General features: G+C 41.1%; 2 protein-coding genes across 7 annotated transcripts in view; both read right to left on the bottom strand.

The window, feature by feature from the left end:
• Nucleotides 1-653: 653 nt before the first annotated feature.
• NSRP1 (nuclear speckle splicing regulatory protein 1) lies at nt 654-15,852 on the bottom strand. The gene is made up of 7 exons (XM_017821558.1): nt 15,590-15,852; nt 14,472-14,559; nt 6,401-6,457; nt 6,109-6,240; nt 4,941-5,148; nt 4,244-4,352; nt 654-2,288 (listed from the first exon to the last, which is right to left on the bottom strand). Exons 1-7 carry the CDS (start codon nt 15,607-15,609, stop codon nt 1,250-1,252), a joined length of 1,653 nt encoding a protein of 550 aa, XP_017677047.1. The 5' UTR covers nt 15,610-15,852; the 3' UTR covers nt 654-1,249.
• Nucleotides 15,853-16,164: 312 nt separating this feature from the next.
• EFCAB5 (EF-hand calcium binding domain 5) overlaps nt 16,165-17,583 on the bottom strand; it is a 37,346-nt gene continuing 35,927 nt past the window's right edge. For all 6 annotated transcript variants that reach the window (XM_017821552.1, XM_017821550.1, XM_017821551.1 and 3 more), the window contains one exon: nt 16,165-16,869. In XM_017821552.1, the coding sequence (XP_017677041.1) occupies nt 16,742-16,869 (128 nt within the window). In that variant the 3' untranslated portion in view covers nt 16,165-16,741. The remainder of the gene's footprint in view (nt 16,870-17,583) is intronic.

The following is a 17,583-nucleotide window of genomic DNA, read 5'->3' as shown; positions in this document are numbered from 1 at the left end:
CACTTGTAAGTAAAAGCAGAATATGTAGTCGAGTTTACAATATCAACAAGGCCTCTGACAAAAAGCAGAGGATTCCCTGCAGTGTTTGAACCCTGGCCCACAGCTGAACACTTTTTCATTCCATTCCAGCAGAAGAACCAATGCTCATTACATTTGTTTAGACAAAAGAGCAAAACCAAACTCCTCCACACTTGGAGCAAGTGCTCAGCTGCTTGATTAGCTTACATATGAAACTCATTCAAGTCTCTGTAAACTGGCAGGATTTGCATTTTATTTTACTCACATTTTGTCTCATTACTAAGTTAGCTGAGCCAATTATTAGGGAAACACCCCAAAACCTTTTTACGGAAGTTCACCTCACTCCAGCATGAAAGTGATAATTTTACTTCAAAACAAAGCAAAAGAAACCTTTGTGGAAAGTGCTGAAAATATATTTTAAAAGCTACAGCCATTTCAGATATCCTGTTTACCCAGTTTGGAAGTAACTTTATGCTCAATTCTGAACCTTTAAACAGAAGATTGACAAATCTGTAACGTCACTTCCAGCAGAACAAGCAGATACAGCCATAATACATGAAAAAAGACTCACACACCTTATTTCATGCAAAAAAAGATGCAGTAAAATAACTCACACATTAAAAAGGACCCATACATTAGATCCAACGCATATCTTACACTTTATTGTTTCTGTACATCAGGCTCCCAAACTAAAGCCCACACATAAATACAAAAGTCATGTATCAATTTAGCTTACAAAACCACACTACGTACAGAAATCTCCTAGATTATTACTCAGGCTGTTTTTCTTGCTTTTCCCCCCACACTTTTACAGGTTTGCTTCCCATTTTTGTGACCATCGTGTGGCAACAATGACTCCTGCTGAGGGCTGAGAGCACCTTTGTTTCAGCAGAGCTCACTTTCAGCCGGTGGAGGGAGCAGGGGCTGCCAGGGGGATGTTTTCTCACCTTATGTTTAACACTCCCTGGTCCAAAATCTTCAAGTACCAAGGACTGAAGGGCAAGGTGTACAGAATCAGCCACATTTAATATTCCAACTGTATAAACAGACTAAGGGTGTATCAAGTGATCCAGTAATCCATTCCAGAAGTTGTTCTATTCAGGGACAATTTCTCAAAGGAAAACCAGGAATAAATAGCTGGGATACCCTTTTACATCTGTACAAGAGTCCACGCAGAGGTGGCTTTTCCTTTTGGTTGACAGCCCAGGTGTCTTTGTCCACCAGAGGGACATTAATCCTCCTCCTTCTCGATGTAGGGTTTGCTGGTGACACGTGCCATCTGCCGTGCCAGGTACCGGTCCCGTGCTGACATCACTGTCTCCTCGTTGCTCCGTTTGGCAAATTTGCTCATGCCCTCAGGAGGTTTCTGTGCTTGTTCTTTCTCCTCTTTCTCCCCTTCTTCTCCGGCTTTACGTTTCTGCTCAGACGAAATCCCAGAGCTGGAGCTGCCCTTCTCATCCTGTCTGTCTTTTCCCTTTCTCTCTTTTTCCAGATCAGTCTCTCCATCTTTTTCTAGAGATGTAGGAGTACTTTCCTTCCTCTCTCTGTATTTCTTTTCATCACTACCATACTTGTCTCTCCTCTCTTTCGCATGATCTTCCTTTTCTCTGTATTTCTCTCCTCTCTCCTTCTCTCTGTCATTATATCTGTCTTTATCATTTCTTCTTTCTTTCTCTCGCTCCTTCTCTGACCCCTTCTCCTCTCTCTCCTTTGCCCTCCTCTCTCCTCTTTCTCTGCCATGTCCCTCCCTCTCCTTTCTTTCCTTCCCCCTTTGCTTATCATCTTGCTCTTCCCTCCTTCTGTAGTGATCCTTACTAGTGTGATCCCCGTGCCTGTGTCGCTCTTCCCTTTCCCTCTGGTGATCCTTTTCGTGGGTCCTACTTCTCTCATAATCTTTTTCCCTGTACAGTTCATCATTCCCCCTTCTGCTTGGTCTGCTCTCCCCCCTCTTTGCCAGGTGACTTGTTTGGGCTTTGGTGCGTGGCTCCTCCTCCACACTGGATGAACTTGGTGACCTGGAATGCCTCTGGCTCTTGTGATGTTTGGCCTCCTCTTCACTGCTCACCGAGCTCTCTCTCCTTTTCTTCTTTTTCAAATCTGCTTTACTGTGTTTGTGTCTCTTGTCATCATCACTGCTGTCAGTTCCTAAGTCGGTATCAGCATCTGGATTACTCTCTTTCTTGACAGAGGGTTTCACTTTTTGTCTCTCAGAAGGGCATTTGTTCCTTTCGGTGGATTCATCCTGACTGTCAGGTTTTTCTTCCTTTATCCTACATTTTTTATGTTAGAAAAGAAAAACAACATTAAAAAGCCTGAAATCTTGGACCTTTCTACAAAGTGACTTCTGGTCAGGACTTAAGCAAAAGATGCTGCTGAAAAGTCTAAGAAAGCAAATCTGTCTGTGGCTCAGGTTCCAGGAATCCAGCACAAGGGATTTCTGCTAAGTATCTTTATCTGGTTCATTGGTGAATGTGAGCTGATGAATTTATCTAAAAGAATGACTTTGGTTAAGTATCTGCAGGCTCCATCTAAGGAAAAAGACATCCATTTGTATTCCTGTGTAAGCCTGTTGGGAAGTTACAGGTTTCCCTATGTGCTTATTCCTCTATTCATGTCAAATAATTATCCAGAGAAGCAGCAGATTGCATGTTTTGTTGACTGAGGTAGGAACATGGTTTCCATTAGCAGTAGGGTTTTTTTTTAATCCAGTATTTCTGAAGCTCTCACTCGTGGCTAGATAGAAGTTAGTATCTTTTAACAGCTCAAAGATTCTTAAATGCAAAAAGCTGACCCCTGGAGGACTAAATTGGGCAGTAGAGCAGAAGGGTTCTGCTTTGTCATTCTCTTCTGGCTGATGAGGAAATACATGTTACTCACAGGAGCCACATGTCTCTTCTTTTTAATCACACAGCTCCAGGAACAGCCTGTGGTGACTCTCATGAATCAGCACACCAGCTCGTTAGTTTGAATGTTTGCTGCATGCTTGAAAGCACAGATAGTCTATGAACAATGACTAAAAAACATGCTGAAAAGTTTGGTAATTTATTTAGTAATCCCATTAATTGAACTCACAAGTCAAAGGTGAATCACTTGAGGCACAATTCTGAGATCTAAAAATGGAGCTGTTTTTTCTCTGTATCCTGGTGCACCACCGTAAGTAAAACCAAAGTTAAAATACACAGCTGAGCTCATCTGAAAGCCTTGCTGGGAGCACCATCGGCAGCACTACTTGTTTCCCCCCGGAATTAATTTTATGTGCCACAAAAGGAACATTTCCTTAATTTGCAAGACTTAGAAACCACCATTTCAAATGATCTCTGTGCAGAACAAAACCACACCATCCTGAAGACATAATGGAGAATTTCCTTATTTCAGATGGCTGAGTAACTTCAGTGATCATATTCTTTATTTAAGCTAAGAATTTACTTCCTAATAACCCAATCTCAGATCCAGATGATCTCTTAGTGAAAGCTGTATTTTCCTTGTAATGGCAAGCATTTAACTAGTGACATTCATGCTTAAGGCCTGTATTAAGTGAAGTTTAACCTGAGTTAATTGTTTCAAATGATCAGTTGTTGCACACCAGAAACATGGTCCCTTCATCACATTTATCCACAGGGCAGAAGTTTAGCACCTCAACTATCTAAATAATTCAGTCTCATCTTATTACTTTGCTTTGGAATGTGCATATATTAAGATTTTAAAATATTCCCACTGGATTTCCTATATATTTGATTAATTTCCTTTTACCACAGCATCATCACTCAATTAATTTTATATGAAATTGTAGATGTGGAATAAGTACAAAGTTAGAGACTCACATTCTTTTCAGGAAATTCATAGCCCAACATCATTTCCTATGACTTACCTCTCTGCTCATTATTTTACCTTTTGTCTCCCTCATGATTCAAAATGTCTAACTTAATACAGATTTGGTAAATTTTATGTAAGCCAAATTACATGCAGGTTAGAATAATACCAAGCAGTATTACAAGCATGACTGTCCTACTGATACTTTTTAAACAGCATCCCTCTCCTGCTTGTTTCATTTCTGTATCACTGACCATCATTTTACCAAATAATTCAGTTAATCATGTGTACAAAATAAACAGCTTAACCTACCAAGTGTTTTTGTGCTCTCTGTCTAATTCTCCAGTGAGTCTGGAATCCCAAACAGCCAGATGCTGGTTTTTATATCCAAAAGCCTGTTGGAATCACATCCTACCTGGCTTCACGGAAGCTGCATTTAGGCATTTCTTCTTCCCCTACCCTCTGGTTTAAAAGGTGTCTGTAAAATCCACTGAGATCCCTCTGTTTGGTCACATCCAGGTACGCTGAGAGAAAGGAAGGAAGGTTGGATTTACTGTGCCACAAATACTCATCACACACAACACAATTGGTAGAAACCACCAAGACTGCAATCTCCATCCTGGAGGTTTTCAAGTCCAAAGTGGAAAAAGCTCAGAGCAACCTGATCTGACCTCTCAGCAGACCATGCTTTGAGCAGGAGATTGAACAGATGACCTTCAGAGGTCCACTCCAACCCAATTTATGTTATGATCTTATATCCTGTGCTTTACATCTACTCCTGGGACACTGCATGGAATGCCTGAGGTAAGGACTGTAAACATCATTGTACCCCAGGCTTATGAGTCTTCCTTCAACAACTGACCGTCCCTCAAAAATTAAAAGTATCAACCTAAATAGTACTGACACACAAACAGAGGAGCTTCCTCTGTTCCTTCTGTAACCTCTACAGAGGAATATAAGAGACCAAGTAGGATCTGATTCAGGATCTGCTAATCTGGTCCTCTTTGATTTTATTTATCTCAAGCCTCAGAAAGAGACCAGATGACAATGTTGTAAATCATGCCCAAGGTCATAGTTCTTTTTAAGGACAATTATTTCAGTGTGACTCTCACCCTCAAGAGCTGACTGTCTTCTTTCTCTTTCCTCCTCCTCAGCCCTTTCTTGCAGCTTCTTCTTATAGGCTGAAGTCACAAAAGCCTCTTTGTGTGCGAACTCTTCTCCTTCCATTTCACGCTCTTTCTGAATTTTTCTTTCCATTCTTTTTTCTTGTTCCTTCTTTCTAATCTCGGCTGCTTTGAGGATATTATGGATGTACCTGGGCTAAAACAGAAGGGAAAAAAGTTACTGTGCTGAGAAGTAATTGAGGTGGCTGAGAAAATACAAATTGGGATCGATGGAGATGTTGAAGAAAGTTGGTAATGGAAGAAAATGGACCAAAGCAAGTCTAACGTGTTCTCACCCTGCTGGACAGCTATCCAAACTAAACTGTCATTCCCTTTTAGATCCCTAACATGGCATGCTTCCCAGGACCAAAAGAGGTTGCTGTATTCAATCAAAACAGTCATCCCATCTTTGACTAGGAAGATTTTTACTCTAAATTAAATTAAATGTTTTTCAATTTCTCATCCCTCTGTCTTCTGTTCTGTAACAGTCTCGCCTTTCTATTGCTGTAAAGGAGTGGGAAGCTTCCTTTTTTTACCCACAGAACCTGACAAGAGCTTTCAAATGAAAAAGAATAAGCAACAATGAAAATACAATTTGTCAGGCTGATTCAGCAGTGCTTTGAAACAAGGCATCGGGCTGTGCCAATGGGCTCACATTTCACCAGTGGAAGTTAATCACTTTAGTCTTCTGACAGTCCTCCAGTAGCTCACTGATGGAGGAGGAGGGACAATTTATATCCACTGGCTTAGAAACAGAAGTCTTTATCACCAGCAGTAGTGTTGTTGTGCAGGGCCCATTGCCCCTAATCCTATTATCCCACTGTAACATTCTCTTCAGAAACATCCAGAAAGATACACCCCAAATACACCAGAAACTGGGCGGGAAACGTGTGGTCTCCTGCCCTCGAGAACATCCCAGCCTGGGCCTCTGAAGCACCTGATGAATTAACAGCTTTGCCAAGATTCTTGCAAATTCTTGCCTTATGTAACAGCATTTGAGCCTAATCTTATATGAAATTTAAAGGAAATGCTTGTGGCAAAGCTTACAAGTTAACCAACCATGGTTGTTCCAAGCAGACAGAGGTAAGACAGATGGCACACATTGCCAGGTATTGACCTTTTTGTCCTCTTGTCCAGATAACATTTTGGCACTACTTTCTTTCTTCTTCTGCTGCATTTCATCATAAATACTGTCATATTCATACACTGTAGCATCTTCCTCCAAAGCCTTCTGAATCTCCAATTTAGTCTAAAAGAAGAAACAGGGGAGGAGAAGAAAAGATATCAAAAAACAATAATGAAATCTTTACTATTTTCAAATATTTCTTTCCTATACTGTAACTTAAACAGATCTATAGCATAAAGCTACCCATTAGAACACTGAGAGTAAATGAAAAACAGTCCCTTACCTGTTTCATCGCTTGCTTTTTCAATGCTTCTTTCTGAAGACTTTCCCCAACAGATGGCTGTGAGAAGGAAGCATTGCAGAAACAAAATTCATTACACTGACACAGCTAATATTATTTTTCTACCATTCTAACAAACAACTATAAAATAGTCCAATTACATAAGTCAGTCTCTCACTTCAATAGTATTTTCTGTAAGCAGGAAAAACTCTAAGTTCATTCACCAGCATACAAAAAATTAACATTTCCCATTTGCAAACAGTCTGTGAAACAGGTGTGAGTCAGAAAATCCTGAATTCTTCCAGCATGGACTTGTCACCAGAGATGCAGCAGTCATGAGCAGATTCTTACTGATAATCACATGAAAAAAAAAAAACCAAAACTGTACTCATAGTAAAACCCAAATATCCTAAAAGATTTGGTATTTATTTCAAGTTTGAGCTGTATCATTAGCTCTGTATTTTCAGAAATAAGAACAGTGCTGAACAGCATGTCCTTCAAATGTTACTATTTAATTTCTCAAGATTCACATGCTAGAAAATAGCAAAGCTAATCTTCCCTAAGAAGAAACAGATCCTTACTGAAAACGTTTCCTAATCATAGTCTTTTAAATAAAAACTTTGCATTTTATTTAGTTTTTTTTTTAATTAGTCTTGAACTAACTAAATATCTATCTTTTCTCAGCCAACAGATAACAGTGTTTATTAAAGAGATCCACTATAATGACAGGACTTGTACTTGTTTATGTAATTAAATATCTCTTAATCTTAAAGAGCAGAAATAGGAAGGAAAAATCCTTTTGCATTCTGGCAGCTTCCCAAGTTTTGCAACTTTGTCTTTTTAAAATGTGATACAGAGCATGTCTTAGTCAAAGAGATTCTGTAATTTGCTCTTAATAAAATTAAAAAATGAAAACCAACTGGCAGAGAGCTTGGCAGCAGGGATTAAGATCTTCTGAAATCAATCAGAATTAGCACCATCTAAATTCAAACAGATCCCCTGAACAAGAAGGCTTTTGAATTCATTTGCTGCTTAAAATAAAATAATAACATGTTGTGACCCCTCTTTCTTATCCTATTAACATTTTAACAGATCTCTCAAGAAGGAAAAACACCAAGTGCTTTTCCACAATTCCCTGCAGGACAGACTGTAAACAGTACAAATCCTCTTTTCACTGGGTGATTTCAGAGCAGGCAATGAGTGGTGCCAGGATGGAGTTCCATTATACCTGACTGTGCACTCTGTGTCCCCTCTCACCTCCCCAGAGGTCCCTGCTGATTTGGCAGGTGGGCAGAGCAGACCCTGGCCCTGTGCTGAGCCAATGGTTCCCCCTCAACTCTGGGGAAGACTAAAATCACACATTCTCACCTATATCTGTCCCATTTTAACAAAGACCACAGGAACACTGTACCTTTGGGACCTGTCACCCACCCAGGATGGGACTAAGCAACAGGTACAGACAGAGATCACCTCTAACAGATTTTTATTCCTGCTGTGCAAACCATGAATAATAAAAAGACTTGCAAACTTCTGAGATACTACCTTCAGAAAGGCAGTATCTCAGAAGAGTACCAAGTAATTCTAAATTCAGCAAGAGAAGGTGCTAAGACAACACTCAATATTTGGAGAGGTACATATGGTATCACACAATAGCATTTACTGCACTCTAGACCTGTGCTCACCTCCATGGAACACACTAGAACTGATCTTCATAAGGAATACTACAGTCAGAGAAACCTGAGACAGAATATTCAAAATATTCCTTCCTAGCTCCCTCTAAGCAAAGGATTCAGACCAGTAAAAATGGGAATTTGGAAGGGCACATACTCCCACTTTTCCTGGTGCTTTAGCTCCTACCTGCAAACTTAGATAAATCCCGTGTATGCTTTCAAAACATTAAACCTTGTGGTTAAACTACAGTGATAAAGGGAAAGCATGATGTGCACTTGCCTGGAAGAAAAACCCTGCACTGATTCTGTGCTCATCATCAGACAGCAGCTTCTCTTTCCCTCTCCCTTACCTGGCTGCAGGTAACCAGGTAGGGAAGCAGGGCACACTCAGACTTTAGGAATCCGAGCTCAGCAAACATTATGAACACACAAAGTCCTCTGTGGTCTCGGGGACTACACCCTGTCTGCTGCAGCTTGCTGATTGTTTGGACTAGAGTTGGATATAGTCTCTTATTTATTTATGTAACCAGTTGGTTGGATGACTGGGGGAAGTAGATAGTGGATTATTTAGTTTAAAACAACCTATAGGAATCCTGGCTTCGCTCATTCAGTATTTACATCTGGCTTTCTAAACTGAAAAACTGACGTTGAGAAATAGTTTACAATAATGTACTCAATTTTATGACATATACTTTCTTTTGAAAATGCCATAAATGAGTCAGTATAAACTACAAAGACCCATTTTAAATTGGCATAGAACACATAACAGCTTTACACAGAGGAACTTGACTTCCAGAAGACTTGGCTCTTGGGAAAGAAAATGGTCCTTTGTTTGACACATTGAGGGTCATCACTGAAGGTTTCCTTTATGGAAAACTCTTATACTGGTTTAACAGAAAGGCACTTCAACAACAAAGGATCTCCCCTGTGCTAGTCCAGAAAGCAGGGGCTCAGTAAAACACAAACCAGATTCTGCAGCTGTATTTACAGAATACGCTTTATTCCACCAAAATATCTGAAACACAGCTTAGAATGTTTTCCTTGTCTGCCTACATGAAATAAATGCATTGATCCAAAGACTGCACAAACACAAAAGCAATATATAATCCTCACTACTGGACATATGATGGTAAAGGAGTCCATCTGCCACTTGTCTGGAGTGGCAGTGAGTGTTCAGAAAACAAACACCTTCCCCAGTGGTTTATGGGGGACAATTTCCTGTCATGCTGTGAGCTCTGACAGATGAGAACTTCCCGTCCCTTTGTATTGTTTTTACTTATCAACTGCCCGTTTATTAAAGGCCCTACAAGCTCAGCAATCTGCCTCACACTTTCTCTTTCCCTGTAGCCAAGCTATTCTTCTGAAGCACAAAGCTTATAGTTCAGTATTTTATGGAAGGAGAAAATGTTTTAACCCTATCCTGTGAAACAACACAGAATCCATGCAAAGCAAGGGACTCTTAGAAATGAGGCTCTCACTGCTCTGAGACCATGGGAGACAGCTTGTACACAACTGAAAAGGTTATTAAAAAAGAAAAAAAAAGGCAATAAATTCCCCCAATCTGCTAACACTTCCCATTGTTCTCTCCATTTCTTATCTCCTCTGGGTGTCTATAGCTTGTTTCAGCTTTAGTGCTTGTGCTACCTTCTTATTTTTATCCCAAAGGCAAACACTCCTTGTAAATTTTTTCTTAAAATACTTTCTTTACGTTGCTCCCAAACGACCAAAGAAGAACAGACATTCAAACTGGTGGTTTCTAGGAAGCTACATCCTTAAATCTAAAGCTGAGGATGCCTTGTAAAAACTGTCACAACTATTTTAAGAGATGCTCTCAAAGTGCATGTGAGGTGTCTCATTTGTTTTTCCCCACTGACTGCCACAAGAAGTATGAAACCAACAAATTCTAACATAATAGCTATTATTAATGGAATATCTCCTATTAGCTGCCTAACCTGCCTCCTAAGGAAAAGCATTTCTGGTTGCTCCAAAACCCCAGGCATGGTACTTATTGATAGACAACATAAGACATCACTCCTTTTTTAAAACCAGAAGATGCTTCTGCTGTAATATAACATGTTATGAAAGATCCATAAGGAGGCTTTGCCCTTTAACACTGCCCTTTTGAATTCTCCACGTGCTGCTTTGCAGTAGACACGTAAAATAAATTACCTTTGTCTAAAGTGAAATCCATTTTAAAGAGAAATGAAATGCTTCAGTGATGTCAGCTAGACTACATGCAGTTTGATTTTAATCTCTCACTACAACCATCCAGTTTCAACTGAATGCACAGAAAAATATTTGACCAAACAGGAACAACAAGATAATTTGCAGTGAAAGAAGCACAGACAATCAGCCAGTTCACAGAAAACAAAGCTTACATCTAAACTGAGCTAGTCATCCCAGAACACTGCACTGTTAAAGACCGAGAAATAGGCACTTTGAGAGAAAAATTCATCACACTGATTTTAGGTGTCTACTTTAGAATGAGGCAAGTTGTGCCTCAGAAGTATCTGCACCTTTGCTGACCCTACAGGGAGCTCAGGGAACTCAAGTGCAGCCACCTGCATGTGGCCACATCTCTGACAGGCTGAGATCTGGCTCCGCTCACTTCATCCTTCTCACATCTCAGGCTCTGAGATCATTGGGTTCATGACACTTTGGTACCAAAAGGTCTTAAAATGAGCTACTTACACCCTCATGTATATGTATTTAGGAGGGAATCCTTAATGCTTGCCCTCACAGGGATCTGTACTATCCAACTACAGCCTGCACATGGATGATCCCTCAATGCACATGAGACTCCAGTCTTCATGAGGAAAAAAATAAAAATCACATCAGGCAACAGATTCCTCTCAATTCACACACAAGTCCTAGCTACTACCAGAAGATTAAGGGAATGAACATGAAAAACAAGTCACATACACAGAATTAGCTTTCCTTGGAACTCCCTCCTAGCTTCCAGAAACCAGGAGATCAGGGACTTCCTGAACTTGAGGATGCATCTGGTCCATTGTTTGACACCAAGAGCATCCCTTAATTTGACTAATCCATTTTTAAATCCATATACATTTTTGGCCATGCCACAATATCCTGTGGCAAGGAGTTCCACACTGTGTACAGAAGAATCCCCAACTTCCTCTTGTTTAGATTAAACCAGTCACCAGTTACTTGGTAATTCTACAATATAACCTATTGTTCATATTATGAGAAATGGCAATATCACCTCAGTTCCTCTGAATCATTCTTCATTCTACATACATCCTCTTGAGTTACTCCTGTCCACTTCCTCCTCCTCAGAAAACTCTTTTCTAAGAGCCCCTTTAGTCTACTTAGTCTTACTGTGCCTGGAACTGTTGCATAAACTCTGGTCAGCACCAATCCTTACAACTTAGAGAATCCTTTTTTCAGTCATACTGTTCCTTTGCAGAACTGCAAAGGGAACGGGAGGATCTGTAAGCAAACCCAAAAACCTGAGTCTACAATTTCTGCTTATTTCCAGCTTAAATACTTCATTTATCTTTTAGATGGTCACTAAAAAACCCACCAAATCCAGCTATACATTCACAGAACTATCCACACTGACTCCATGATCTTTCTCCTGAATTTAGCACCTACTGAGGTCTATGTACAATTATTTTTTGTGCAACGCTTTTCAATCTGCAGGAACAAATCAGTTTTGAAAGGCTGGTAAGGTACAGGAATATCCTGGGTAATTCTGATACAATCAAGGAACAGAAATTTTATCTGCTGTACCACAGAGATAATTTCAACTAAACTCCAAAGGTAAAACAGAACAATGAACAACACACTGGGAACACTGACAAGCCACCTCTGAAAACACAATGCATGAATAAGGGAATAATCTCTTTGGAGAAAATGAATAGATCACAAATAACAGTAAGTCAGAATGGAAACTCATTTCTATATTATAGTTTGTTGTTGTAGCATCTACTCTCTACAACAGGCTTTCCTAGGGGCAACAACCTTTTCCTCAACAACTCCTCATTATGAAGACAAATAATTCAGAACTATATTGGCTACAAGTGACTGTAACCATCTGGTTTACTTTTTCCCAGTCAACATTGTATTTCAAGAAAATTTCCACCCTAGATATTCTGTTTCATATGAACTAAACCAAAGATCATCTTCATTAGCAACTAACACCCATTAATGTACTTAGCTACAGGGGGAAAAAGAATCCTAATTCCTTCAGCGAGGATACAGGCAAAATCTTAATGAAATATGCATAGTAACATTAAAAAAAAAAAAAGGGAGCAAAAGTTTGGTATCTAATACATAATCACAGACCAAGTCAGGTGTGCAGATTCCCCAGCACAAACTTTATTAGAGTTCAGTTAAAAATACATGATCTCCAGACATTTGAGATGTAGTTCTGACTGATAAGGTAGCAGACAGGAAATGAAACCCCTCCCAAATGCTGCTCCTTATCTGGAAAAGCTCTGAAATTATTATAGAACTAATAAAGTAATGTTGCTTTTTTTTAAAAAAACCCACAATCTTCTTTGATAAAGGCAGTTATGAGATTATTACTTTTTGCTGGGTATGTACCATACTGAGCATGACAACTTTTAAGAGTCTTATAAAGACTCTGGCAGTGAATCTGTCAGCCTTTCTGAAAGGGAGGATACTTGAGCTGTTAAGCTAAAAGTTGGCAGACAGCATCATACACTATTTTTACTAGAATTATTAGCATTCATTCTTTTTGCTTTAATATTTAGATATTGAGAGAAAATGAAAGAATACAAGACAGTCCCCTACTCGGGAAGGTTCCCACTCCTACTGTGTAATGTTTAATGACAACAGATTAAATCCAGCTTATTCCTGGAATCTGGAAAATGTGGGGTCAGATCCTTAATGTAGAGAAAGACACCAAATCCCAACTGACAGGGAAAGTGCTCCTGCCACTGAGGAGACAGGATCCACTGCCCTCTCCATTAGCTGCAGTTAAAGGAAAGCCTCCAGAGCCACAGAGCCAGCTGTGAGCTCAGGGGAAGGGATGCACCTCTGAAAACCACAGCTAAGTGAGGAAGGAGATGGGATTTAAAACCCATCCCTGTTGTCTCTGTTCACTGTGAGCTGCACTGAGGCAGTTTCAGGTTGAGGGGGTATCACTAGGAAGGCCCTAAGCCCTTTCATGCCCTGTGTAACAGGAGCTCAGACACCTTCCACAGCAACACCCTGGATGCTGTGATGGAACCAGGTACACAGAGGCTGGGAAATGCCAGATTCAGGCTTTGACATAAAAAATACAACTGCTAGTTTATTCAAAAAGATTTTAAAAAACAAATATTTCATGAGTCAAAAACTGACCAAAATTATTTGAAGCTTTATTAGCCTTGTTTTTTTCAACCACACAAAAGAATGAGCATGGAGCAAAGCTCTAGGAAAATAAGAACGTCTTTGTAACACAGGTTCTGTTTCTAAAGTTCAAATTATACAAAAGTTCAACTTCTTAAATGCTAAAATTCTAGACTATAGGTATAGGTAAAATTTATTTTCTGGGTTTTGTGGAAAAAAAACCCCTAAGTATGTACATAATGACATTATGACTAAATTACCACAAGTAATTCCAGATCGATAAAGCCCAGAAAATTGTAACATTACGTTCAGAGGGCTCCATCCATGTGGAGAGTTAACTCCACAATCCAGAGTTTCTATTTCTTACCTGCAAACTACGAAGCTACTGGCTTCAAATCCTTCACAAATTCTGTTTTAGCAGATGGGTTTCCTAAGGGCCCCAGACCAGCTCATTCCACAGCCCCTTCCTGGATGCTTCCCGTGTTCCCAGAGGCATATCCAGGTAGGATTTACAGCACACACCGCCCTCTACTGGGGCAGGTAGGGAGCGACTATTTTGAAGGTAATACTTAAAAAATTAAAGATTATAGAAAAGAACACTATCGTGTAATATCACACATCTCCTTTTGCTTTAAAACTTTTGGGTTGTACAGCCTTGCTTTTGTTCACAGTGAGTGTGAACATGATAAATCAGTTACATCAAATTTGGGTGGAATGAGCTAAAGGATAAAATACAGTTAATAATATCCTTAAAGGGTAAAATACACTTAATTACCACACTTTAGATTAATATCTGGGGAAGACCTGTTGATTGGTCTTTCTATTTCTAAATGTATTCACCAGTGACATCCAACAAATCTTATTACAAGCTACAATTAACTCCTGCCAAGAGGTTGCACAGAGTGTGACAATCAACTCATCAGTTCCATGTAACTCACCCTAAAGACAACACAGATCATGTTTCACACCCAAATCCAAAATGATGACACAAATCCTAGTGACACTGCCATAACCTGATTAAGAACCGGACACAAACAATTTGCAAAATACAGGACAAAATTTCAGAAGAAAATTGTTGAACCGACCTCTTCATCTGACTCATCTGCAAACACCGAGAGCTTCTTTGAAACGAGATTCTTCTGTGGCAATTTTTTTGGCATAATAAGCCCGTATCTAGAGAAAAGAAAGAAAAAAAAGTTACTTACAACAAAACATGTGGCATGTTCCGAAGCAAAAATCTGCCACTCACCATTTCAGAAGCAAAAGCTCAGTATCGATATAATGTATCGAAGTTAGGTTTGAGCTGCCTTTGCAGCAGAGCTCTCGGCCCTGACACACACCTGCCAGATAATCCCAGAGCTATGGCTATCTTCTTCCATGTAAAGTTTCTGGATGTAAATTTGTGTCCTAAATTAGGCACAAACCCCTCTTGCCCAGAATTCTCCATGAGGTTTTCTTTTCTCCCTCAGAGAAGTAAGAAATAACTGTTTAACCTGAAGGGATTTAGCCTTAATCTACACCACAGTATTGTGTAGCTACGTTTGCAGTGCAATAAGAAGTTCACCTGTTTTGCTGGCGATGTAAACCTCAGGTTTACAAAGGCCAAAGGATAAGACTTACAGTCTGCTTATGTCACGCAGAGATTGATTAACCACATGTAGACAGCTCTTCCGCAGACACGGCCCACCTCTGTTAAAAATACCTCCTTTTCGTACTGAGCAACCTCTAAATAAGGAATTTCTCCCCCGCCTGCCTTTCCCTGAGTCCATCACTGAGTGAATGGTTCGTCAGAGTGTATCTCTGAGCTGGGGCACCGCACCACCGTGGGGGTACAACCCCACCTCTGTGAGCGCCCGAACCCTCCCCTCAGCTCCCTCCGACCCGGCTGCCCCCGGGGCCGGCGCTCGGGAGTGGGAAGCGCGGCTCTGTGTGAGGGAAAACTGAGGAAATTCCCTTCCCTAAGAGTACAAAACACCTCCGGGCAACACCGCCGCTGCCTCAAGCGCCTGCCCGCTGTTTGGGGTTCGTTTGCTTTTAATAAACACAGGTTTAAATTCAGGCCAACACAGCGGGGCTATGCCGCGGACACCCGTGACGAGCGAGTCCACGGGGGGGAGTTGTGCCAGAGCTCGTCCCCACCCTCAGCGCCGGCCCCCAAGACCCCCAGGCGGGGCCCGCCCGCCCCTTCCCCCTCAGCACTCACTGCTTCCCCAACGCCGCCATCTTGCCCGGCCGCCCCTGCGCAGCCGCTGCCGTTCCGCGGCCGCAGATTCTTCTCGTCCGAGTCGCCCCCACACACTTTTCTCCGCCTTCCCCGGAGACCCCCAGGGCACCGCGCCGCCGTCCCGCTCCAGGAAGGGAGCGGAGAGCGGGTGGAGGGGGCTGGAGGCGGCGGGCGATTTTTTTTCAGCGCCCCGTTGGTGGGTGGCGAAAGTGCCGATGCGGGAAGGGGCTGTCCCGCCGGCGCGCGACGCCCTGAGGGGAGCGGGGGGCGCCTCCGGGCAGTGGCGGGAAAAGCCCCTGAGGCGAGAAAGGTCCCTGAGGGGGGAAGGCCCCTGATGGAGCGAAGCCCTTGAAGGGAAAAGGTCCTTGAAGTGAAAAGGTCCTTGAAGGGAAAAGCCCCTGAGGCACCCCCGACTATGCCCCTGGTGGTCGCCGGTCCCCGGGCCGGGGGTGCAGAGCCGTCCTGCCCCCCCCAGTCATCACAGACCTGTCACTTGTTGCCCGCTAAAGACTGAAAGAGGAGTTTTAATTTCCCAAAATATTATTAAAAAAGTGATTCTGCCAAAAGGGACGTTATTGGAAAGATGAAATCTCGCTGCCGACAGTGCAGTTGCTGTAATATCAAGCTTTATCCCAATAAGAAAGCTTTTTGTGTTATATTAACAGTGTTGGGCTTTTCTGTAGCGTGTTCAGAAGAATGTTACAAAATGCTGATTAATAACCTCTGTTTAAAATTATTCTGAAAAAGTCATTTAAGGTGACTGAATCTTGAAAATTTTTGCTGTATCATTTATGAGATTGTAGCTTGGGAGTCATAAAGTCACCGCTTAAAAACACCCAAAACTTTATTCAAACCTTTAAAATTCAGTAGCTATATTAGAAAAATAGTTTCCTTTAATGTTTTTATTACTTTTTCTTAATAATCCTTAACAGACTTCCTATCATTTTAACTAGTAATCCCTAACAAACTTCAACCATCTTAACAACAAATACTTGGTGGCTATGCTTAAAAAAATAGAAAAACAACAGTTAATTTAAATTTTAAAATTTGTGAAATACTAGAATCACGAGGGTTAGACGAGGAATTAAGAGATTTAATTGGAGGCACACAACAACTGGATGCCAAAAGGAACTAAGGATGGGGTTTTTCACTGTGTTGGCTCCCTGTGATCTCTGCGAGTGCCAGGCAGGTGTGAACCCAGTGGTACAGGAACTCGGCTGGAGCACAGCCCTGCTGCCACACCGCCGCTCGAGGGACACCTGCAACAGAAAAAGAGCTGTAACTACAAGGGGGAAAGTCAAAACCACGAGCAGTGTTGCCCCAAAATCAAAGAGAGGTCATCCCATCAGCAGTGCTTTCCCTGAGTCCAGTAATTCCACCCTGCAGAATGGTGATGCTTTGAAAGGCACCGAGCATTATTGTGACCGTGACCTGTCAAGCACAGAAGTGCTGACTTTTTATTATAATTTATCCTGTACTGTGGTAGGTCCCCTATTGTACAAAGTGCTCTGCTATATTTTAATGCTAAACTTTTGATAATCAAAAATACAATGAGAAAAGTGCTTTTTTAATCCAAGCTCAGATTTAAGAGTAATATCATTCAAAGCTTTTACTAAGTGCTATTAAAAGTCACCACATAATCATGCCATAAAGGTTGCTCTGTCCATAGAATACAGGTTGTTTTGTGCTCTGTTCTATATTACAGCACAAATATATGGAACATATGTGTATTACCTGATGTTCATTTTAAAGGAATTCCTGTAACTGTGAGTTATACCTGCATTTCATCCTGGGAAACCAACCTTTCCTAGCATACCAGCAATTGGCCAAAGCTGTATTCTTTAATCTAGTTACATCTTTGTCCATAGCTGTAGGAACATCAGATGCTGTAGGCCTGCCTTGTTCTTTCCAGTGAATTAGTTTAATATATATGAGGAGAACACATGAAAAGGAACCATGACGGCCTCAAGTGT

The sequence above is a fragment of the Lepidothrix coronata genome, unplaced genomic scaffold, assembly GCF_001604755.1.
Source record: "Lepidothrix coronata isolate B3197 unplaced genomic scaffold, Lepidothrix_coronata-1.0 Scaffold91, whole genome shotgun sequence".
NCBI lineage: Eukaryota > Metazoa > Chordata > Aves > Passeriformes > Pipridae > Lepidothrix > Lepidothrix coronata.
This window is presented reverse-complemented; position numbering and strand designations above follow the sequence as displayed.